General features: G+C 37.6%; 1 protein-coding gene across 3 annotated transcripts in view; it reads left to right on the forward strand.

Annotated features, from left to right (window-relative positions):
• Positions 1-22,725, forward strand: part of LOC134533031 (guanylate cyclase 32E) — a 234,740-nt gene extending 212,015 nt beyond the window's left edge. For all 3 annotated transcript variants that reach the window (XM_063370180.1, XM_063370179.1, XM_063370178.1), the window contains 7 exons: positions 1,986-2,137; positions 4,591-4,689; positions 6,137-6,281; positions 9,739-9,837; positions 13,486-13,837; positions 17,614-17,936; positions 22,316-22,725. In XM_063370180.1, the coding sequence (XP_063226250.1) occupies positions 1,986-2,137; positions 4,591-4,689; positions 6,137-6,281; positions 9,739-9,837; positions 13,486-13,837; positions 17,614-17,926 (1,160 nt within the window). In that variant the 3' untranslated portion in view covers positions 17,927-17,936; positions 22,316-22,725. The remainder of the gene's footprint in view (positions 1-1,985; positions 2,138-4,590; positions 4,690-6,136; positions 6,282-9,738; positions 9,838-13,485; positions 13,838-17,613; positions 17,937-22,315) is intronic.
• The last annotated feature ends 2,369 nt before the right edge of the window (positions 22,726-25,094 follow it).

Here is a 25,094-nt window from a genome sequence, read left to right on the forward strand (position 1 = left end):
GTAACAACACTAAATTAATTATCATTTTGATAAAATACTCATTTTTAACTTCTAGTTTCATGTGGGCAGTTTTTTTTTGTTATCCAAAAGTTGGCTCTGATGGACTAATGGGATTTCTCAAATAATTGATTCAATTATAAAATAAATCATTTATATTCAGACTTAAAAACATAAAGACCTGTGGTTCCCGATAAATTATAATTTACAACAAAAATGAATTTTAAAAAATGTATTGGAATCAAATTATTGCACATTCAAACCGTTGCGTTGCAAGGCTTTTGCGTTTTAAAGACATTAAAAAAAAACGTTATGTTGTATTAATTTAGTTAGAAACTCATTTTACATCATTGCTTGAATCACACTATTGAGCTAAAACATAATATTATTTCCTAAAAAAAAAAATAAAAACCTTGATAAGTTACTCCAAAATTATTCATTGTAGGTAAGCAGGCTTAATTGTTTTATAAATATCGTATGTTAATTTTTTTGCTGACTACAGGAATTACAAGTTGTAATGTTTACTTCCTTAAATAAAATATACAAAATAACGTTAAAACATTAGGACTCGCAATGTTTTATCATGAAATTAATTATTTGATTAATACGATGTTTTATCAAAAACCTGAATATTTAACCACGCCCATTTACGCCGTGGATGAAGAATTGAGGAGTTATGGAGAAGATGTTTTAGTGAATAGTTTAAAAAGTGTTTTATTTTTGCTTTAAAATTATGTGTAAATACTAACACCAGAGACCTGCGGTTATTTTTCTATCACGATTTGTATTGACATAGGCTATCTTCGAGGCGAAAATTTTTATATGTCCTTTAAAATATTGCCTATAGCACCATGCGCTCATCATTCCCAAAACTCCTCGATTACACAGTTTTACATAGTTCACCTAATTGAACTTAAAGCTCACAACCTCAGTCTCAATAAATTTACTTGGTAAAGAAGTTCCAGAAAAGATAACCTAGCTAACAAGCTTCAATAATGAAGTTGCTTGGCTTCTGGGTTTTAGCCGCGTGCAAGGCGAATATATTACCGACGTTTCGGTCGACATTGCAATCGCCATCATCAGGGTAGAGTTACCTACTGCGGTTATTTTTTTTTTTTTGCTTGTTTGCTTCAGGCCCTGTGCCAGCACTCTGTTGAGTGCCGCCCAGAGACCCTTTGCAGTTTTTTATGAAGTACCTACCTAGTCCACAGGACTTCTGCCTAGGAGTTGTGTAAGCCAATGCTCTCCTATCATTATATTGGCATGTTGTCTGCTGATTGGTGTTTAATCATGATTGGCTGCTCCACTGACTTACCACCTGCGATCAGATGGTCAGTCAGCAAAGCTGCCAGAATATGTTCTCACTAATTTTATTTTATTTATTATTATTTTGTTATTTTTAATTAGAGTTTCCTTTTTTGTATAATATTTACAAGCTTTTTTATAAGTTTTGTTTATTTTATATATGTTTGTTTCTTTATAGCGATTTGGTATGTTTGTTCCTGTGCTCAACCAAAATTGCACTAGTAAATATATACTTATTTTTATGCCTATCCCCACCAAGATAATAATTCGTCTGGCTGGGGATGCCCTACTAGACTCTAAGCAGCTGGGCTTCTTTGATTGGCTGGGGGTGCTGGCAAATCTGCGGTCTCTTCTCTTCTGATTGGCGGAGCGGGCCACTGATTTGGCCAAACCAACAGGCCAACTGAACGAAAGGAAGGCCGTGATTTGCCCACAGCTGCAGCCAATCGGAAAACACTTATCTCAGGCGAGAGTATTAAACACAGAAGAACGTGTAATAACCTCAGTAGGTAACTTTACCCTTATGATGGCTAGTGCAATGTCTACCGAAACGTCAGTTATTTATTCACTTTAGACCCGGCTACAACCCAGAAGCCAAGCTTCTGCAGGAAATGTCCGAGAAAGCCTGTGATCTATTTCACTGCGATTGCCACGTGGTTACTACTCACGTGCTTGTGTTCCAGATGCCTTGTTGTACGAGATGCTGCCCCGCTGCGTGGCGGAGCAACTCAAGAAAGGAAACAAGGTCGAAGCTGAAAGTTTCGACTGTGTCACAATCTACTTTAGCGACATCGTCGGCTTCACTGCAATGTCTGCAGAAAGCACGCCTCTTCAAGTAAGTTCTGCGCACATAAAAATATTTTGTGTACTATTACAAAAAAAATTCCTTCGGAAATAAGTTGCCGAGAAAGATTTTGCAATACTACAGAAAAGATATTGTAAATTTGTACCGCACATGGCTATGGTTATTTTTGCATATATGAAATACGTTTTTCGAGATAATACCGAGTATTTCTTACCAAAATTGGCGCATAATTTTTTTTGTGTCTCATTAAAGCATTTTTTTTTAAACCTATGATAATATAGTGTAATATTTTATAATTTGAGTTTATTTTGTTTTATTATGCTAAGTAATGTGCGCATATAATACTAGAAAGCTATTCAGGGAACGGTTTACAATTAACTTTAACTATTGGAGGTACTGGGACAACCCAAAGCATAAATTCCCTCGTAATAATCCGAACCCAGTAATACTGCGAACACTGTTGGAATTGATACAATTGTTTTCTTTTAAATATACAGATTTACAAATATCTGTAATTTTACATGAATATTTCTGTTTAGTTAAAATAATTACATTATGGTACAGCTCTACTAAAACTTAGTACAATAATTATAGTGATTGATGACTTGAGTCCATCATTATCAGTGATAAGAAACATTGCTTGCTACTATTCCAAACATGAATAATTGTTCCATCAAACTGATTTAAGACATATTGGCAGTGTCAGATAAACTTAATAAAATACACAATCTATAATCAGTAAGTTTGGCAGACTGGTACTGAGATTAGACTAACAAAGGCGAATTGCTCGCTAATAACATTCAAACAAAAAATTAAATATATATTTTTTAATCCAACGTCAAATATTGTGTATACGACTATACACAAAATTAGAAGAAAACTCTAAACTAAATTCTCTAGAAAAATACTTGCTGCCAGTTAAAAGAAAACTTAAATGCTAAACAAATGTTCGAGTATTTGATTAGCATTAATATTTTTTTAAATTTTACATAACATTTAATTTCTTATGTTTAAAAATTTTAGTGCTATTTTAAATTATGTATTTCTATAATTTTAATTTCAAAATAAATAAACTTTTGGTAAAACTGAGCCGACGAATTCTAGTAGTCTTAAATAAGATTTTATCTAAACATTTTATTTTAAAATTTTGAAAAGTTATCGGAACTAAATACAAAGCATTCTACCAAATTGTTTTTTTTGTTGTTTTGATTTTTGATAAAAATTGTATGAAAGACTTTAAATGATTTAAATCTCACACCACTTTACTTTTTTTATTAAATAATTGTTTTAATCAGTTTAATTAACCATGTATTATGCAGTTACTTATTGAATTAGTGTTCAGTGTAACCTATTGTGATAATTTTAACAGTATCACTCTATGTTTGCAAATGAGATAGTTACAGCACTGTAGATATTAAAAAGATCAAAATTTTTACTAGTAAACAAATTTGTATTATATTTCTCTTCAAACCCTACAAAAATATACCTATATGTAAAAAATAAACTTTGTCAGCTGTACATAAAAAGCACTTATAGTTAACTCATACCAAATTAAAACGTTGGTGTATTATTTTTACTTTCATACAGTACTTTATGCATTAAAGTACATGTAGTTAAGTATATAGTGTAACACTCATATTTAATTATACGTATATTGCTTACCATAGCAATAAATTGGTTTGTGTGAATTTTGGTTGTTAGGATCTTATATTTATTTTTCGTTTAAAATAAAATTTATGAGATAAAATTGACATATATATTTTTAACAGTTTTTTCTACACAATTCGAAACATATTAGATAATGTTCACATTTTCATATTTTTGGTTTTATTGTGTACTGTATAGTATTAGATTAATATATTTATATAGAAAAGTTTGGAACCTTCTTTCCCTAGAATTTGAAGATCAGCTATTTTTCCATTGTTAATTCAAGAGCAAACATAGCATATTCGCAGGAACGTAGGTTTCGGTGTATAACTTTTCCTTCAAAAAACTAGCGTTCTATACTTACACAAAAAAAAACCATACACATTTAGATAGCTTATTTAATATGAAAAAAAAAATGTTACACTAAAATATTATTCTGAAGTAGATGACAAACTGCACATAAAATGATTTTAATTTTATAGTTTGTACAAAATTAAAAGTATTAGCTAATGTGGGCAGGAGAGCACCTCTACTTACCATTCTGACATTAGATTAACTACAGTAACAATAGCCGTAGAATTTAAACTAAACTCCGCACGCCATAATTTGACTTAATAACATAGGTAACAAAAAATAAGCTGTAGGAAATAACTATATGTTACATAAAATTGCAGACTTAAGAATATTCACAAAACGCTTTTGTATACTAACATTCCTACATTACTATGTAGAGTATACTATTTTTCCCGAAAAGTAAATGTGTAAAATCTTAAATTTATAATTTTTGGTATGTTTATGCAACAAAATAAGTTCAATTGCATTGCTTTTGCCTGCAGGTGGTGGATTTTCTGAATGACCTTTACACTTGTTTTGACTCCATTATCGAAAACTATGACGTTTACAAAGTGGAGACTATTGGTGATGCCTACATGGTTGTAAGTACTACCGGCTATTAATCTTCTTCTTAAAATAATGGAATGTTAATACTACTCAGTTTTATTTAACACTAGCATTTGCCCGAGAATTCGTCGCATGGACTGTAACGTTTGATTGTAAAAAAAAATATATTATTTGTGTTTCATTGAGTTGAGACGAAATAATAAAAAAAAATATTTCTGTTGAGAGTAAGTTTATGATAATTAAGGCGTCTCTATATATAAATTTCGTCCTCGTGGACCATAGGTAGGCCTACATTTTATACAGTTTCTTAATTAGGTTGTATGATGAATTGTGTAGGATTTAAAAAAAATATGAGTAGGATTTTAAAAAATACATAAATTAAGTATACACACCTAAATAGAAACAATCAATGGCCTTTAAACTAAGCCAATGGTCAACATTCAATAAATATAGTAGTATCGTAGTATATATGCAAAGTTTTCACTGTTTTCAGTTCTAGAAGACGATTTTTGCCATAAAAACAACTGCTACCATTATAACTTAACGAGAAACTAAAATATTGTGTTTTTTAATCGTTTAAGCGTTACTCAGAACTGACCTCCCTTCAATATGAATGTACTTGAAATGCTCACCTTAAATTGACTGTACTGGGTTGTGAAAACCGTGTTTTTTTTGTTTTTTTGTTTTTGTTATATCTCTGGTTCCCGCCATCGTATCGAAATAAAATATGTACCAGTAGACTGTTAAAAAATTGTTTTTAAGTCTAATCATAAGAGTTACTAGAAATTGTAAACCTACGTACTATCGACGCAGTGTTAAATGAAAGAACTGAACGATAATATTTGTTGCTGTTAAATCTTAAACGTCGAATCAGCTCTATAAGGTTAGGGTTTGTTTGTAGGAAGTAATACTTCTGTCGTTTATGAAGAAAAAAAAATTAAGCATATACTTAGGGTTATTATGTGTTTTTTTTAAGTGTTTCAGGTTGAGTTTTGATTAAATGTATCTATTCGTTTGCGCTTTTAGTATTATAATTGTATTTCACACAGTGGCGTAGCCAGGATTTGTGTATGGGGGGGAGGTGTTAAGAAGCATGCCGCCCCCCCCCCCCCCCGTATTAAAGCGGGTTTAAGGTGTAAAATAGAGCTATTTTAGCAGTTTTCGGTACTTAAATTTAAATATTGTAATGGTAAAAATTTTTTTTATTAATTTTAATATGAAATTTGTTTGAGTGATGAATAAGAAATTAATTAAAGATTGGGTTCCTGAGGGGGGGGAGGGGGGTTTGAACCTCTAAAACCTCCCTCCCCCCCCCCCCCCTCTTTCTGGCTACGCCCATGATTTCACACGTTACACATGACTGGCGAGCACTTGTGTGGGGGGGGGGGGGGAGGGGGGTGCGTCCGCCGCTGTGCTTGCGAGGCGGGAGCTAGCGCGGACCGCGGACCTCAGCTAGCGCGGAGTGTGTGAACTGGCGCGCAGGTGAGCGGGTTGCCGGCTCGCAACGGCAGCCAGCACGCCGGGGAGGTCGCCTCCATGTCACTGCACCTGCTGGAGGCCATCAAGAGGTTCCGCATCCGCCACCGGCCACGCGACAACCTCATGCTGCGGATCGGCATCCACTCGGGTGAGCGCCGGGGTCCCCGTCACACGTGACCGCGGGAAGCCCGAGATGCGCGTCGAGCTCCGTCCCTGATGCCCGAACACGCCCGAATGTTCACCTTCGGCCAACCTCCGGGTTCATTTATAAATATACTAGCTGCAGTACCCGGCGTTTCCCGGGCTGAACACGGGGTAAAGAGGACCTTTTTCCGAAATCAGATGTAGTTAGTAATTATCTCCTTAATCTGAATGTCGAGTGTGCAAAATAATTTGTATCACTTTCAGATCCGAACAGACGTTTTTTTTTCTGCCAGTGTATAGTTGTTTACCTGTATACATCTAAAAATTGGTGGTCTGTATGTAGTCTAGACTCTATAAAGCACTATAAAAAAAAAAGCTTAAAAATAAGAGATTACTAATATTGAAAAGATTCCATTGTCTGGCTAATGCTCGGTATGCATTGCAATGCCTCATTCAGTTTTGTTTTGTAATATGTTTGAAGTAGTTACACATATACAAATCATGTATCCATATCTCTATATATATTTATCTCTATCTACATCTATATATAAATATGTATCTCTCTATCTCTATTTATCTCTTTATATCTACATATATAGCTACATATATAACTCCCACTATCTCTATCTATTCTATATATAAATATCTATATAGCTCTATACATCTATATATCTCTTTGTCTAACCCATTTCATTCTCTATACCTAGCTCTATCTCAACTTATCTCTCTGTCTCTCTCTATCTCACTCTATATATATCACTCTATCTCTGTCTCTCTTTGGATTTAAATAAATTGTGTCATGCGTGAGCACTTATACAACAAAAACAGACGAAGTGCCGCTATATAATATGAAAAAAAAAACACATTTTTTTAAATGATTTGTGCTCCAACTATTGCAAAATAGTTATACCGTCTCAGAAACCTTCACGGGCATGCGCGTAACAACTCACCAAAATTTCATCGCAATCGGATGAATCGTATAGGAACGCATACGGCACAAATAAACGAAAATTAAAGACATGACAAACTCATCAAACGATGATGCGTTTAAAATTCAAGGCAACTAACTCTATCTATTAACGAAGTTAAGAGCAAAACTTTTATGAGCGCCTTTATTTTGCTAGCCGCTGCGAGCTCCACTAAGCGGGCTGGTCTCACCAAGGAGAAAAATATTAATTTGCCAGACCTTACTATGTGTATGATCGTGTGGCAGACATAGAGATATGACACTCACTCACTATTTGTATGTCTATGACCTATGATTTTTTCTGTTATAAAATGAAATTCTCACTTTCTCACTCCCTTAGGGATGGAATTTCATATTAATATGTGGTATATGTGTTAATCCAGGTAATTAGCTCGCTGTAGGCGGGGAAAGTTGATCAAGTGTTAATTGATCAGCTATCGACCGGAGTTTAAAAATATAAAATTCTATTAAAAATTAGGGGTTGGTGATAGAAGGGTGAAAATTTAGGGTTGTATGTATTTTTTAATGCCAAATTATAAAAAAATTAAAATTAAAATTTTGTCCAAAAAATAAAACAAAAATGTTAGGGGTGGACAACCCTTATCACTTAGGGGTATGAAAAATAGATAGTAGCCGATTCTCAGACCGACTGAATATGCATACAAAATTTCATAAAAATCGGTCAAGCCGTTTCGGAGGAGTATCGTAACTAACACTGTGACACGAGAATTTTATATATGTTCATGTTTCTCTGTTTATTTTAATGTAGCTATACTAACCTAACTGACCGTCCATAGTGTTCTAAAGTGTTTTAATGTAGCTAACCTAACCGACCACTATTAATATTTGAATTAATTTTTCATGCGTAAAAATAAAACAAATCCCGAGGTTGGCCGAAGGTGAATATTCGGGCGTGTTCGGGCAGGGACAGATCTTGATGTACATCTTAGGGTTCTCGTGTTTTGCGCCGTTCAAGAAAATTTCCCCAGGGTTGGGCCGGGGGGGGGGGGGGAGAGATTTAAAACAATGGGTGGAGGGGGGTGGCAATAAGAAAAGAAAGACACAAAAATCTAAAAAAAAAAAAAAATTTGATGTCGTCTACGTGTGACAGAATTGAAACTTCTTACTCATTACATTAGTCTGAGGTCGTGTATATGTAAGTATGCGAGCGCTAAATTTAGCTATTGCGCAAGTATGCTATTGCGCAAGTATGCTATTGCGCAAGTGAAAAGTATGCAAGTACGCAAATCTGCAAGTACGCAAGTGTGTAAGTACCTACGCAAGTATGCAAGTAGCTATGTTGCGTCATTTCTATGCTTCTCCCCTGCCGGCTCCACTACTGGTTTCCTCACAACGTACCGAACTATTATTCCCCCTTCTCCCGGTTCCCTCAACACCCCGTCATGCTATAGGAATTTTCGAAACGCTCGAAAATTGTAGCACCCTCAGCAAAGAAATTTCACTTCGAAAAGTTATCACTTGACATTATTTGCCTCTATAGTGCAATATTTCGCTTAGTATTTTAGTGTTATATTTGCACTCAATCATGATCTGATAAAAAATAAAAATAAACAGAGAAAGGCACAGTTTGGCTTCATGCATTGATACGACTGTGGAAAATTCCACATGATGGGCTCTAAGAAGGAGAATAAAATCACTTGCAATTCAAAGATTATTTTCTTAGAGCTCGGCTTCGCCCACCATGTGGAGTTTCGCTTCGCCCGCCATGTGGAGTTTCCCGTAGTCGTGTCGATGCATGAAGTTAATAATAAAGAGCACCTCTCTTTAAGGATATAGAGGTTTTTGAGTTATGACTTTGGCGAAACCCGGAATCGTCGCAAGTGAGAAACGTTGACGGTCGTTGCCGTCTTGGGAAAATGCCATCCTCTCTCCTCAACACACAAAAGGCGTTACAGCGCAGTTCCATTTCAACTTTTCGCCACTTATTGCACTCTTAGTAGTTCCGCGGCAGAGTTGGCGCGAGAAGTTTTGGGTTCGTATCGTGGGTGAGACGATGTTTTTTAGTGTCATTTTAAAAGGAAACCAATTTTAGTTCTCAAATCACTCCCTACCTCACTATTAACCATACCTGTGTACAATTGGAGTGTTAATAATAATAACTAACTTCTAAGAAGATATTTGTGTGTAACATTCAATTTTACGGTCAGTTCATAAATACAGAATGGTTTAGTATGGTAAAAGGTAGGAAGCTCATTTTCTCTATTCTCGTGATTTACTTTAAAAAAAAATCAGCCGTGCAAATTGTGGAATATTTCCTTGCCGCAGGCCATTGTAAATTCGTTTTTTCACCTACTTTTTTTTTTCCTTTCATAACACCGCTGATTTGTTTTTCGTAATTTTTTTTTATCGTCTGAAACGACGTTGTTGTCGGCGGCCCACAAAGTCCACGCAAGATGTAAAATTGGCATCGTTGTGGTATTGTAGCGTGTGATCGCGCAGACGAGGTGTGCTCTGACGTGGTCGTGCGTCGCAGGTCCGGTGTGCGCCGGCGTGGTGGGACTGAAGATGCCTCGCTACTGCTTGTTCGGCGACACGGTCAACACCGCCAGCAGGATGGAGTCCACCGGCTCAGGTATAGACCCGCTTCTCTCTCGAGAACAAGCTTGCTTCTCCGAGGATGCATCCCTTACGGGATCCGCACTGAACTCGGAAACACACAACTTGGAACGTCATAAAGTAAAATTTTTGAAAACTTCACGTAACTTAGAACCAGTGGCGGATCCAGGATTGTGGTTTGGGAGGGGGTTAACCCAGCTGAGGCTAGGCTTTATCAAGGCAAACACTAAAACAATAGTGGACCCAGATGCTTTTGGAGGGGGCTTGAGCCCCTTAGTCCCCCCCTCTGGATCCGCTACTGCTTAGAACTGTCGTAAGTTAGAACGATCATAACTTAGAAACACACAGCTTAGAATTGCCATCACTTGTATACACGTAACTTATAAACAAACAACGCCGAACCACACAACTTAGAAACATTGTAATTTATAAATTCATAAATTAGAACTATCATAACATAGAAACACACAACTTATAAATGTTAAATCTTAGAAACACGTAACTTAGAAACACACATCTCCGAACCACATACAACGTAGAATCGTCATAGCTGAAAATCACAAAACTTAGAACACGCATAACTTATAAAATTGTATCTTGTGTATTTCTAAGTTGTGTGTTTCTAAGTTATTACAGCAACCCATCCTTTATGGCATCTGAGCACCTTCGAATGAATCCGTGGAAAAAAGGATCGACTGCCCCGTGGAAGCAAATGATTTATTTATCTTTGTGTGGCGAGAACAAGCTTCTCCGAGATGCATCCCTTACGGGATCCGCACTGAACTTAGAAACACACAACTTAGAACGTCATAAAGTATAATTTTTGAAAACTTCACGTAACTTAGAACTGTCGTAGCAAGTTAGAACGATCATAACTTAGAAACACACAGCTTAGAATTGCCATCACTTGTAAACACGTAATTAATAAACAAACAACGCCGAACCACACAACTTGGAAACATTGTAATTTATAAATTCATAAATTAGGACTATCATAACATAGAAACACACAACTTATAAATTTTAAACCTTAGAAACACGTAACTTAGAAACACACATCTCCGAACCACACAACATAGAATCGTCTTAACTGAAAATCACACAACTTAGAACACGCATAACTTATCAAATTCTATCTTGTGTATTTCTAAGTTGTGTGTTTCTACGTGGAATCAAATGATTTATTTATCATTGTGTAGAACTTGGCGTAACTTACCTTACATTACTGCCGCCAGCAATACAGAACCCATACCAGAGTAATGAAATAGCTGGCAGAAACATCATAAATTACAAACAGAAGTATTATAATTATTTTCGAAGTGTCTCCCAACAAGTAGAAGCTTTTTAGTGATTTTAAGAATATCTTGACCTTTACTATTGAGTATGGATTACAATATTTATACCTATTTGGTTGGAAAACTCAAACGCGTGATTAAATATAATTTTAAAATATAAGTATAGAAATTAAAAAGGTAAAATAAAAATAGAGAAGTACAACCACACAAAATTAGCCAATATATAAATAAAATATAAATTATATTCTACCTAAAAATAAAAACACTTTGCCTTGCTCAATATTTCAAAACTACTACCTAATGCATGAATCGGTATCTCAAATCGCTGTGATGATACACCTCCAATAGGTGAGGTCTTCTTCAAGAAACGCTTCCTTCTTATTCTTGAATTGAAGTTTATAGACTAGGAACACAGACCGGGTGACTTGATTTGTCTCATTCGCTTGCTCCATGGGCAAAGGTACGCAACGCAACTCAAAGAAAGTTTTTTTTTTTTTTCAGAGCGGAACGACCTTCGTGCAGATTTATCTCTTATAACTGGTTCACGCTTTAGAGGCCCGCCTCGTCAGGGGTGTATGTGTGTTAGTGTGGCGGAATGATAAGCGCGACGTTCGCTGGTGCTTCTAGCGCGGTATCGCCTCTAAGCGCAAGGCTGTGTACTAGCGCGCAGTCTTCTCGTCGTGCATAGATAACTAGCGGTGATATGGCGGAGAAACGAAGATAAAGGTGTAATGCAATTCCCTCAACTGCTTTTTAAGAATCTGTACCGGTTGTTTTATGCCTTAAAATTACTCTGAAAACACTGTATTTTGCCCATTTTAACTCTTCTAAAAGTACAGGTACAGTTTAAAAACTTAATCCGGAATCCAAACTACATATCGGCCCTCGGCGAATTCCCGTCGCTTCTCGCCAGGTGGACGGCTGAGGCTCGCTAGAGTGCAAATTTAGCGCCTCGTTCGGAGGCTCGTTTTCACCCCTGGCTCATCTCTCTCGGCTACTTCTTGCCTCACTCGCAGTGGCGTAGCCAGGATTTGTGTATGGGGGGTGTTAAGAAGCATAGCCCCCCTCCCCCCCGTATTAAAGCGGGGGGTCCGGGGGTCCTCCCACGGGAAAATTTGGATTTTAAGGTGTAAAATAGTGCTAATTTAGCACTTTTCGGTTCTTAAATTTAAATATTGTAATGGTAAAAGTTTTATTTATTTTAATATGAAATTTGTTTGAGTGATGAATAAGAAATTAATTAAAGATTTTGTGCTAAGGGGGGGGGGGTTGAACCCCTAAACCCCCCCCCCCCTGGCTAGGCCCCTGCTCACTCGAAACCCACGTCACTTCTCTCCATTTTTAATTGCTTCTGCTCGGGCGATACCGCTTGTTTTCTTTCTTTTTTTATATCCCCCTAACACAATCTGTTTTCGCTTAGGCATTTTTTTTTTGCGATTAATGGCTCCAAAACCAAAGTATGTAACTTTATAGTCATTCCACTCAACCATCACCTCTCAGTTCTCACTCACGAGCAACTTAAAAAGTTCAAATCACGCATTTCGGTCTTTTTTACTTTCGTAGTCACAGCTATCGCTGACTTCAATTCGACTGCAAATGTTGAATGTCTCGAGCTTTATTTTAAGACATTTATTGTAAAAAAAATTAATGGCTCATTGCCATGAAATTATTTTTAACCAAGTAACGTTAATAACTTTCCAACGAAGTATACTCTTCAAATAACCGAAGAGTTGTTCATAGTTCCAGATATCTGCAAATTGGTGGAAGTACACTAAATTACGAACTTCTTAGATCCGTATTTTGTTGTAAAAAAAGGTAAACCTGTGACACGTGGAAGAATAAGAGTGTTTAAGCTGTAGCAATAACACGACGTTATTCGTAAATTTACGAATATCCCTGGATATTTTGTCTTCATTATTTAAGGTGAACATTTTTAAAAACGTAGTAAGTTATGCACAATATTGTACTCATTACCTGTGCGAATCAGTTTCAGATTTGAATTCTTATCCACTTACTTAAACCAATTAAATTTCCCGTATATTCGACACATTTTAGAATATTATATATGTAAACACAATATCTGGTGACAGCTCACTAGCAGCTTATATGAACATTTATTTGACACACAAATTTACTGACGTTATAATATCATCTGTAAAAGTTTTAGTGAGCACTTCTAACATTAAAGTATAAATTAATCACTAGTCATACGTGACGACCACGAGCCATAGCTGCTCTATTAAGATATATCGTTACTTCAACTCTGTGGCTTCCATAGTTCACGAGTCGTAAGCCGTGTGGAATCCTCAGCCAGAAAGTGACAACCAACCCGTCATGGTGTGTGAAGGCGTGTCGGACGGCTGTTGCAGCGCTGCGGATCCACTGCAGCTCCGAGTGCGCGGCGCTGCTGCGGCGGCTGGGCGGCTACCAGCTGGCGGAGCGCGGGCTGGTGCCCCTGAAGGGCAAGGGCGACCGGCTGACCTACTGGCTGCAGGGCGAGGAGGCGGGCTGGCGCGCCAGGAGGGCGGAGCAGCGCGCCCTTCGCCGCGCCGCCGCCGAGGGCCGCCCCAGCCGCCAGCAGAGGGACTCCAACGGCTACCCGTGCCGCAGCTCGCTCAAGGCCAAGGGGGGCGGCGGCGGCGGCCCGCCGGCGCGCAGTCCGCTGGGCCGCTGCGCCAGCCTCGAGTCGCCCAAGCGGCTGCGCTTCGCCAGCGCCACCAGGTACCGCCCACGTGCTGCCTTTCAACGCTAACAGTTCACACACAATCCAATAGTCGCAAAAATACTGCTGCATGGCAAGAAAAAGAATACACATTAGCCAATTGCAACGCGGGTAATTTTTTTTTCTAAATAACAACAGGCATACGGCGACGACACACAATTGTCGCAAGGTGGTGGGTAAATTAAATTTAAAACTTTACCAAATACAACAATTATATGCTCAGTAATAAGATATGAACTTACGTACGTGGAAGAAAACCGACGTAACTCACAACCATTCGAATTAAATAATTATTATTTCAGTAGAGTATTCTTTTAAAAGAGAGGAATTCAAAAAAAAAATCCACAATTATTCCAGGTATCGGCTGGTTTCCTTCCCGTGCAGGAAGTTTCGGGGTAGTATTCGAAATATCGTTACGGAAATGTACCCGTGGAGTGTGATGCAGTTCGTTAGAAAACAGAGAAAACTAATGAAATTAAAACCGACGGTAACGGACTCGGAACGAACTATAAATGCCGGCAGCGAAGTCCTGCGACATTTACAACCGTCTGAATCCATCGGGAAAAATAATCATGAACACGAGCGGCTCAATCGGTGCCGGATTACATAATGTGCCGGATTACATGATGATAGAGAACTTTTTATAATAGATAGCGGGCTTTCGCAGCCATTGTGTGATAAACTATCTTGGCTTTCGAGACCGAGCCATATTGCAATGGTAGTGTGTACAGACGTTTCGCTCTGCGTTGCAGCAAACATCTTCAGGGTTGAAACTCAGTTGAGAACGGCCAGGGGTCTCCTTCAGGTAGCCAATCACGAAAGGCCTCTTCCTGAAGCTCTAGTGTTAGTCAATCACATGAGAGCTCTCATACCCTTGGCTTCTATATCGGTAAATCATGTATGGCCTCAATGGCTGTTGTTGGCCAATCGGAGTTGGACCTTTTGTAGCTTCTCTACTGTTGCTTTCTGCTGGTGTTCGTTTTTGCCTTTTGATAAGTAGTGCCCTTGGTTTACTAAACTTATAAACATCGTATACATTGCTTTCAATAGCGTTTGTAAAATTTATCTGGCTTTTCTGACTGTCATGTTCCTACAATTCTCTATGTTGTCTATGCTTTAAAATTTGTAGAAATCTATATTGTCTTTGGTGACGAATGAACTGCCATTAGAAATTTGTAGTTTTATTATTTTTGTACATATAATGTTTTATAAAAATTAAAAAGCATAAACATGTATTTAAAAGATTGACCTTTAGAAATCAGAGCCTTTTAATTGACAGGCACTTAACAAATGATACTGGACAGAGGGTTACGCACAAACATAAGAAATAAAATATGTATAATAATATTTAATAAAGCGACCAAGTTTATTTGTTTAGGTTTTACGTCTCGTCGGCACCGAAGACATTATAATGGTAATACATGACGACACAACTTATACATTTTGGGGAAGGGATCGGCTATAACTCGTGATAGGCAATAGGTCCTAGATTTTTCAGCGGGAAACCGCTAGAAAATTAATTTGTATTTTCGTACCATAATCTAACCCAGGTCCTTTCTAACGCTAGTCCAGTGTGCTACTACTGCGCCACAACACTCCTTGTGTCCGATATAATGTTTAGTGTCTTCTCTCACTTTTAACACCATTCGAGACACATTTAACTAAAGACGATGCTAATGTTGGTGTCGGAATACTTTTGTGGAAAACACTAGTCCCTGTGCATTGGCTGTTTTTTATCTAGAGAAAATAATTTGATCTTGAAATCGCTTGTAATATTATGTTACAATAGTGTTACGACGCGGCTAGCGACGAGACTGGTCAGCAAGCGAGAGGGATGCGATGCAGGTAGCGCCCGTTCTTTTCTTTCCGACACAAAAATCCTATTAGCGGCATTCCCAAACGGTCCGGGACGCCTTACTGTCTCGCCTTTTGTCTAACGTAATACTCACTTTAACACCGAAAGGGAATACGAGAACAAAACCAATAAAATTTCCTAGAACACAAATTTGATGTAAAACACAGGGGAAAAAAAAGCATTAACCTATTTCACAGCTACCAACATCTCAACTATATCCGCCGGCGGATTTATTTCTTATCAGTAATCGAAGTCACCAGGATTAAGTTTGATAAGTCGGCTCTCCGGCGGACTTTTCTTTCGGCCATAATCAGACACTATTTTTTTCCTGCAAGATGGGGGATGTTTAAAACTTCACCTAAGATTGGCGGGTTGTAGGGGTTGGATATTGGTAGCACTGTTCTAACCTCGGCGTTACACCGGCCTTGAATAGATACTACGGCGCTAACCAACCAAAAAAACATTGATTGAGACAGGTTAATTTATGTTCAAGTTATTTAAGGACACAGTTTAACCTCTAGTTAACTCTATTACATCTCCCCGACCCCTCAAAATCCTTTAAAAAATTGTTCTTCTTGTATTTTCAGTGCTTGGTTTGAGTGAAAAAATTAATGGGCAAGTAATAGGCAACCCGATTCACATTTCGGACTTTAATGAAGGAACCAGTTCCCATTACATCTGCATAATTTTTTTTTTTAATGCACGTGATAAAGTGAGAAATTTACATTAAAAAACATTTGTTGATCACCAGATTCAGATACAAAGTCTCAAACGACGGAAGTATTTAGGGAACATACGTATGTAGAAGAAAAAAACCTAACTCCCAACTGATAAAATACACTGCCAGCCATTTGGAAATTCGACATCCGTTTTACACAATTCATCGAGTAACAAGTATGGAAATGGCGTAGTACGTAGGCATCTTGGTTATTATCTGCGCTAAATCATGCAGTGATTTTAAAATGTATGTAAATTAACATTAACTACCTTCAAGCTTCAAGGAAGTCTTGATGATCATTGCCTACATGATTGATTCTTATTCGAGTTCAACGTCAAGTCCACCACGAGGTCATTAGGGACGTCCGCACGCAACGAAGCAGGTCAAGGACATTGGTAAATTAATAGTTCGTGGTCTGGGGTAAGTAACTATACCAGCATTTGCCTGGAGTGATTTTTATTTCGGGAATAACATATAAAACTGAGAGACGTTAATGGCCATACCAACTTTTGTAACACGGTATTATTGACGTGTCAACGTCTAATAAATCTATGAACGCCGGCTGCATGCACGAAAAAGTGTCCCGTTACGCAAATTGTCCCGTTAAGCTCATTGTAAGCTTGCGCCGCATCTATTTCTCTTACACTCGATTGGAACAACCATCGATTTGACATTTTTCGAGGCACATTAAACTTGAAACACTCCCATTCGTTTCCTACTTCTCCTATCATCGTCCTATCCTTAACAGAATAACACAGATTGGAGGAAGTTAAATAGCAAACATGTGTAAAAGTTATAGTTAAAATAATCTCTTCGTTAAAGTAATAAACATATTTGAATTAATGAGTACAAATAAAAGTAAATTATTCAATTAAATTGTAGATTTCATTTCACTCCTTCTTTTGTATCCATACAAAATAGTGATAATTCAATGAAAATGATTCAATTTTATTTATAAAAGTATGCAATCATTTCACCAATGTTTTTTTTATGACGTTGTCACGTTAAACTATCGTCCGTAAACCGACTTTACAGACAACCAAATTTTTTTTTTATGGGAGCCCGGTTTTCGACCTTTGTGTGGCCATCTCTCTTCATATAAATAATTTTTTTTTAACTAAGCTTTTCAGTTTGTTTTTATACCTTGCGGGTCATTGTAAATACCCGCAGTGTGAAAGTAGCTGGAATGCGCGCCCGGGCAGGTGCAGCCACGACCCTCTGCTGGAGGCGATCGCCGACAACAGCCCCAGGAAGTCGCTGAGCGGCCAGCTGGACGCGCCGCCGCCGCCTCCGCCGGGCGGCCTGGAGGCGGGCGCCGCCGCCGCCGCCGCCGCCATGCGCAAGAACAGCAGCTCGTGCCCGTGCATGGAGCACCTGGCCGCGCCGGCTGACGGCCTGGCGGCGCCCCTGTCGGCTCCAGGCAGCCCCGTCCCGCGCGCCGCCCGCGGAGACGGCATCGACGACGAAGACGCCGGCGCGCCGCTGCTGGCAGAGGGCGCCGAGACGCCCGTCTAGCGGCCGCCAGGTGAGCCCCCCGCGCTGTCGCCAGCTACTGGGGAGTCCTGACCATTACCTTTGAATATATATACTGTATAGAAGTCGCCAGCCCAGGTTAAAATTTCTAATACGGTTTGAGGTAGTTGGTTAATTCACCGCCGCAATCGCCACCATCTCTAGGGCATCGACTTATGGTGGTCCCTGGCGGACAAGTGTCGAAATCTTCAAACACCCCTTCCCCCTCCCGTTGAACGACCTTGATCTGCAGTGAATGATGGGTGGGGGGTGCGGGGAATGACAGCGGGCGACAGTGCTGCGCTCTTACGTGTAAATAACAACCTAAGACGACACAGGGCGTTACGGCAGCGTCCTGCAGCGGGGAAGTTCCCAAGCTGCTCATCATACGCTCCTGAAAAACGTAGAGTAAATCTTATCCACTCGTGACTTCTATACAGTATATGTATTCAAAGATAGAAGTCGCGAGTGGATAGGATTTACTCTACGTTTTTTCAGAAGCGTATGATGAGCAGCTTGGGAACTTCACCGCTGCAGTGCGCTGCCGTTAACGCCCTGTATCGTCTTAGGTTGTTATTTACACGTTAGAGCGCAGCACTGTCGCCCGCTGTCATTCCCCGCACCCCCCCCCCCACCCATCATTCACTGCAGCTCAAGGTCGTTCTACGGGAGGGGGAAGGGGTGTTTGAAGAGTTCGACACTTGTCCGCTAGGGACCACCACAAGTCGATGCCCTAGAGATGGTGGCGATTGCGGCGGTGAATTAACCAACTACCTCAAAACCGTAATAGAAATTTTAACCTGGGCTGGCGACTTGTATACAGTATATATATTCAAAGCCATTACTGACGTTTTCATCTTTAAATTAATAGTTAATTTAAACAAAATACTGCTATGCTAACTTTGACAATATTTAAAATTAAAATAACATAGAGTAATACATAGACAAACGATAACGAAAGAAATTTACAGTCTGGGTTAATCATAGAGTACAAATAAACATAAGGAATAAAATATAATTAAACTAAATAAATATTAAAGGACGGAACTGCAACTTCTTGCTGATTAGTTCTTCGTTAGGCACAGGAAACATCATTATGTTCGCTGAGGTCGCAGATAAAAATATACATACATGCAAGTAGTATGCGAGCGCTAAATTATGCTATTGCGCAAGTATGCGAGTGTGAAAGAGTGCAGGTATTATAGTATGCAAGTGTGCAAGATTGCGAGTGTGTAAGTATGCAAGTGTGATGGTGCCCAAGTATGCGAATATGAAGTATGCGAGTGTACAAGTGTGCAATTGTGCAAGTATGCAGGTGTGCTAGCGTCCAAGCATGCACGTATGTAGTGTTTCAAGTATGCAAGGATGCTTGTATGCAAGAATTCAAGTGTGCAAGTATGTGCAGCGTCATTTCAACCTCTAACCCTGCCAACTCCTCCTCTACCGGTTTTCCCCACAACGTACATAACTATTCCCCTCATGCGTTCGGAAGTATCGTAACGCTAGAAAATTGTAGCTCCCTCAGCAAAGAAGTTTCACCTCAATAAACCTGCGAACCGAAACGAGATGACAGCCGGCTCCCTAAATCTCAACCCGTCCAAACTAGTCAAAAAGCAGCTACAGGGATTACATGATAAAAGTGTGTTCCCCAGAGAGACACGAGTGTGGAGCATGGTATCTGACCGGGGAGCTTGCGTCTCTGAAAAAAAAAAAATGGCCACTCCTGAAATTTTTAGGGGAAAAATGGGAACTTTTTCCTTGAAATAGGGAATTTTTTGACCATAATGAGGAATTTTGGGGTGTTTTAGAGGGTATTAGGGCAATTTACTACATAAAGTTCAAGGTCATCCAATATGGTAGTTCGGCCTGCCAAACTTAGTTGCAAATAACTGGCTCTTCGTATGAACTATGACAGATTCTGTTTTCCAAATTTTGGGTTATGTTGTAAACAGGGTAAACTGGAAGGAAGAATCGTATTTTGGTTGTAGACTTAAAAGGTTTTTGAAGGTTTTGTCAGTACTTTTAAGCAGGTCGGAAAAATCCGCGGTTCCTATTTCGTGACAGGAAAAAATTGAAATACATACTTATACCCTTGTGCTAAGTCTGCTACTGACTCGCAGTTCATTAGGGCCAAAGAGAAACATTCTGTCAGAGAAATGTCCAATCAGAGACTAAACGGTGAAGAAGTCTCTCAAGTCAGTATAAACTCGACCAATCACGAAACACAGACGATGCAGCAGTTTTTCTTTTTTTTTAACTCTAAGCTAGTTTCGAATTCTTTTTCACGAAAAAGACATACCTACCCCTACAACACCGTCAAAATATTGGCAGGAATAATCAGGAAATCATAGTACCACAAACAACAATCCGGTGTGCTGTACACCAGACCGCTGATTGCTAGTGTATTTGATTAACACTAAACAAATTTGTTCACCCTTTGCACTTATTGAAAAATTATATTTTGGGCAAAAACTGTCGGCAATGTTTAGAAATTTACATCAATTTTGAATGGGTTCGATTCCAACACCACGGCATGACTCAAATATATGTGCAACGAATCTATACTCCCCCTCACCCCTCTCCGTCACCATCTACTCTCTCCCCCTCCCCCTTTTTTAGACCAACTACTCTCTCCCCTATCTTTTTCCCCGTGTACTCTCTCCCCCCTTCCCCTCTCTTTCCACTATCTCTCCCCCTCCTTAGCGCAGAATCTAGCCACGTAACTTTGCTGGGCACCAAAGTGCAAAGATGTTTGAATGAAACAATTTATTCTCACTTGTGAAAGAAGTGGTTCGCAATCCACTGTGACCTCGGAAAACCCATCGCCTTAGGCCTCTGTGCACAACCGAATGACCTTAAACCCAATTAAGTTAAAATATAATAAATTAATTTATCATCGTCGAATTTTACTGTTGTGTACCCGCACTTAATAACATATTTCATTCGGACAGACACCAATTACCATTCAGGGTTACATCTGCACGTGCATCAAATGCCCAGTCGCCTCTAGCATGAAAGGAAGTAACCAGACGTGCAGTCTTCTTTCCGTCGCGATGCGTGTTTAACTGTAAGACATTCAGCGGTGACTCCGTACTGTAGTGTTGTCGGAAAACTGTGTAGTAGAATACACTGGAAACTCCTGGGGTGGTTTGGTTTACCTCCAATGTAAGGTTTTGAAACACAATTATGCAAGTTAAATACCCATTTTCACAATGTTGAAGGGCTTCGTACAAATGATTTACAATACGGTTATAAAGTAGGTATGTTGCAAAGTGTAATATTCTTATTTTTATTTCACCACGAAAGCAGTTTGTAACTACGTACAGAATTTTCCTATGAAAAAAAGAGGAAGGGGGGGGGGTGTTAAAACATACTACAGCGCAATTTAGAAGCCTTAAATACCTGCGTATAGTCTGTCGCATGTAACGTGTTCACAAATTTCACAGTTCTCAAAAGTGTACTTTGCCACTGTTTCTGTCAAAACTGTTTGAGAACGGCTACATGCGATTGTCAATGTCGCAAAGAAACATCACGTGTTGCTTTGAAAGAGAGAGGTGGGGAATGGGCGACAGCGGTACTACTTTTCAGAACTGTCTGGTTTGAGACAAGACACGTGACACAGACTACAATAGTAATCCAGTGTCTGGTGATTTATGTCTAGTCGTCATATCTAATGGCTGCTGAAACGAATGTCTCGGGGAATATTTCCAGCTCAGTTGGAAGAGCATTCACTAATGTTGTGTTGTCTCTTCACCTACATACCGCACAATTCCTTCAACATTTTTTCCAGTAATTTCTTCATACAAACGGCTGAAAGTTTTAACAAAACTCTGGGTTGATTACACAGAAAAAAAAATGTCTATAAATTTACAGAAGATTCCTTTAGAAACTAGTTGCCAAGAAGAAATTTGTAATATTACATTAAATATAGCCTATTGTTACTTTATACAACACATGGCTAAGGTTATTTTTGAATATAAGAAATAGTTTTATCGAGAAAATAAGAAAATTGGTACATTATATTTTAATTGGTGTTACATTTAAGCATAATATTTTTAAAACATGGAAAAGCTAATCAAATATTCAACAATTTGTGCAGTTAATAGTGGAAAACTATTCAGGGAACGGTTTACAAATAACTTTTAACTATTGGGGGGTACTGTGAGAACACAAAACATAAATTCCCGGGTAAAAATTCGAACCCCGTATTACTGAGAACACTAATTCATAGTGATACAGTTATTTTCATGTAAATATACAAATATATGATTTTACATAAATATTTCTCTTCCATTAAAAAAAAATATTACAAAGTAGCGACTTTCTCATGAATGTCTTCTCTTTGATATACATCTGTTCAATTGTACACTATTTGCTCTCTTTTTTTTCCAGCTAGGATTCCGGTATCGCCAAAGGAGGAATTTGAATAACTGGAAAAATGCCAAAATATAGAATTTGTAATGACAAAGTTTATTTTGTATAAAATCTCAAGGCTCGTGTTACTAGTATTAGTGTTGCCAAAGAAAGGATTGTAATAAGTCATAATTTATTGTATGAATATTTTTATCTAATGAAATTAAACATTATAACTGAAATATGGAAATCTTTAAGTATTACGATAATAACTGCTAGTCATAATTTCCAAAATAACTTATCATGGTTTTACTGGCGGTGGTATGATATTTATGTTAAAATAATGAGGCAAATATGTATTTTTAAGTCATGTTATATTCATATTTTTATATCTGAGAGTTTATGCTAATTGGAATTCTTCCAGGCTTGAAATTTTTAATTTTTTTTTCTTTAATTGGAATTTTACTACGTAATGCCATTAATTTTTTTAATGCCTGAAAAATGTGTTACAATCAATTATCGTACATTTATATTCTTGAAACCAAAAAGGTATGTATCATGTATGAAATATCTAAATATTGTGTGTTGTAAATAAAATGTGATACTGTTTAGAAATAAATGTAATGCATTTGTGAAAATTTATTATTTGAGATCCTTTTTAACACATTTATCTTGACTTGACTTTTATTCCCTATAGTTTCGATAAAAATAAGCTTTCTATTTATTTTGTATGATGGTATAAAAATATTAAATAAAAACGCAGTTTCTCAGTTAATACAAAATATTTTAATACTTTTCAACATTTATGGACACACACCTACTTTACATAAACGCCAAGATATTTTCTGATTTTTTTTTAAGAAACACATACAGTGAAATGTTTCGCTAAGTTTTAACATTAACAACTACCAATGTCATAAAAATGAAAGATGCGAATGCCTGATACAATCTCTGTATTTTCTGTTAACTTATAATCCTTAGTAATTCACCGAGTTGTACTCAGCGTAATGATAGCAAATAATTACTAATTTAATATATCCTATATATGTGTTCTTTAAGTATCCAAACAAATTTTGGTTCTGCTGTTCCTTGCAAGCAAAATGATTTTTTTTTCTTTTTCATTAAATAAAATTTGAGATATTTATACATATTTTGACGAGAAATTGAAATATAATCACATAAAAATGTTACTTGTTCACAATCTCCAGGTTGTATGTGCAATACAATATTTTTTTTTGCCAAACAATTACTGGCTCCAGTGCAGAACTTTGAAGAAAAAAAAGTAGCCGATCAGATATGCTCATCCACTGTTGCATGAAAAAATAATGCATGGAATTATTAATTTTCCAGATTTCATCATTAACCATACTTTTCTTCTGGCAAGTCTATCAACTCTACATAGTATAAAACAAAGTTGCTTCATCGTATTTCTGTTTGTTCACCTACTTATTCTAAACTACACAATGGATTCTGATTCGGTTTTCCTCATCATTAAGAGAATTTATTCTGAAAGGTTTATATGTATAAAACATTCATATTTAATTTTAAAATAGTAGAGAAACTTCGATCTTTTGTAATCAAGTCGTAAAAAGACTATATTAGGGCTCTTACATGCCTTACGCTGACTTACACATGACTTTTAAATCATATTAATGTACTACAGAATTGTAGGTCTTAAAAACGAACATATTTTAGCATTGTGTGCTTTTAACATGGACAGCTCTATGTAGCCATTTCGTGTGTGATTTATAAACAAAATCTGTTTGAGCTGTCTCAAGAGAAAAAATAATCTGTTAACATTGTTAACAAAGAAATTCTTTAGTTATGGGTAGTATGTGTTAGTAGGTAGTAGTATATTTTGGCTGATCCGAGGAAAGGCTTTAAGCTGTGATGCGCTGTGTCGATCCGCCATATTGTATTGTGACGTCACGGCTGCTACTTGGTGTCAAAATTCCTCAAAAACGACTCAAAAAATCCTCAAAATCACTAGAAATTACTCTATTTAGAGGGAGAAATTCCCATATTTAGGGAATATTTCCCATTTTTCCCCAGAAAAAATCCCGAGACTTAATTTTCCTCAGAGAGGCTTAATTTTTTTTTGTTGAGGTATAAATTCCTTAAAATGGCAAAAACTCGATCGTCCGGGACATGAATTTGACCATAAACTTAAAAATGTTTATTTCTCAACAAAATAATTCCAAAAATTTATAAAAAAAACTATTTACTTTATCGATTTCGGTCCTCGGTTCGATTCCCGGTGACAGTAAACATGTCATATGTATAAAAATAAAAAAATACTTATTTACAATTTTTTAATCGAAGTAAAAAAAATCTTGCTTGCATCACATCCATCATCTTGGATTCTAGGACCTTTTGCCTTTTTGAATTATACCATCACGTCCACCGTCTTGTAAATTCGTAATTAATGAGCTAGAAAATCGGAACAAATTTAGTTTTATAAAATAATTCATATATAAAAATTTTAATAAAAACGTGCTGACGTCATGGAGTCATCTGTTCAAACCTGGTGAGAGCAAACAAATGTCGACAGATCCTTCCTCCACGGAGGCTACCAGTTGACTGACCTCCCATCACTACTACCAAGGCAGATAATACACCAACCAGTATTACGTCATGGCGGTCATATTGGATCAGCCATTTTGTTTTCGTTTGCTAGAGTTTGCTGCCTCTATAGTGGTTTATTTTTTAACCTCTTTGAGTGTATAATACCAATCACGAGATCTTCGTATATTTCGCCATATTGGGAGTTCGTAATTATTAATCGAAGCATTCGGAAAACAATTCAAAAAATTATCCA

Source organism: Bacillus rossius, chromosome 6, assembly GCF_032445375.1.
Source record: "Bacillus rossius redtenbacheri isolate Brsri chromosome 6, Brsri_v3, whole genome shotgun sequence".
Classification (NCBI taxonomy): domain Eukaryota; kingdom Metazoa; phylum Arthropoda; class Insecta; order Phasmatodea; family Bacillidae; genus Bacillus; species Bacillus rossius.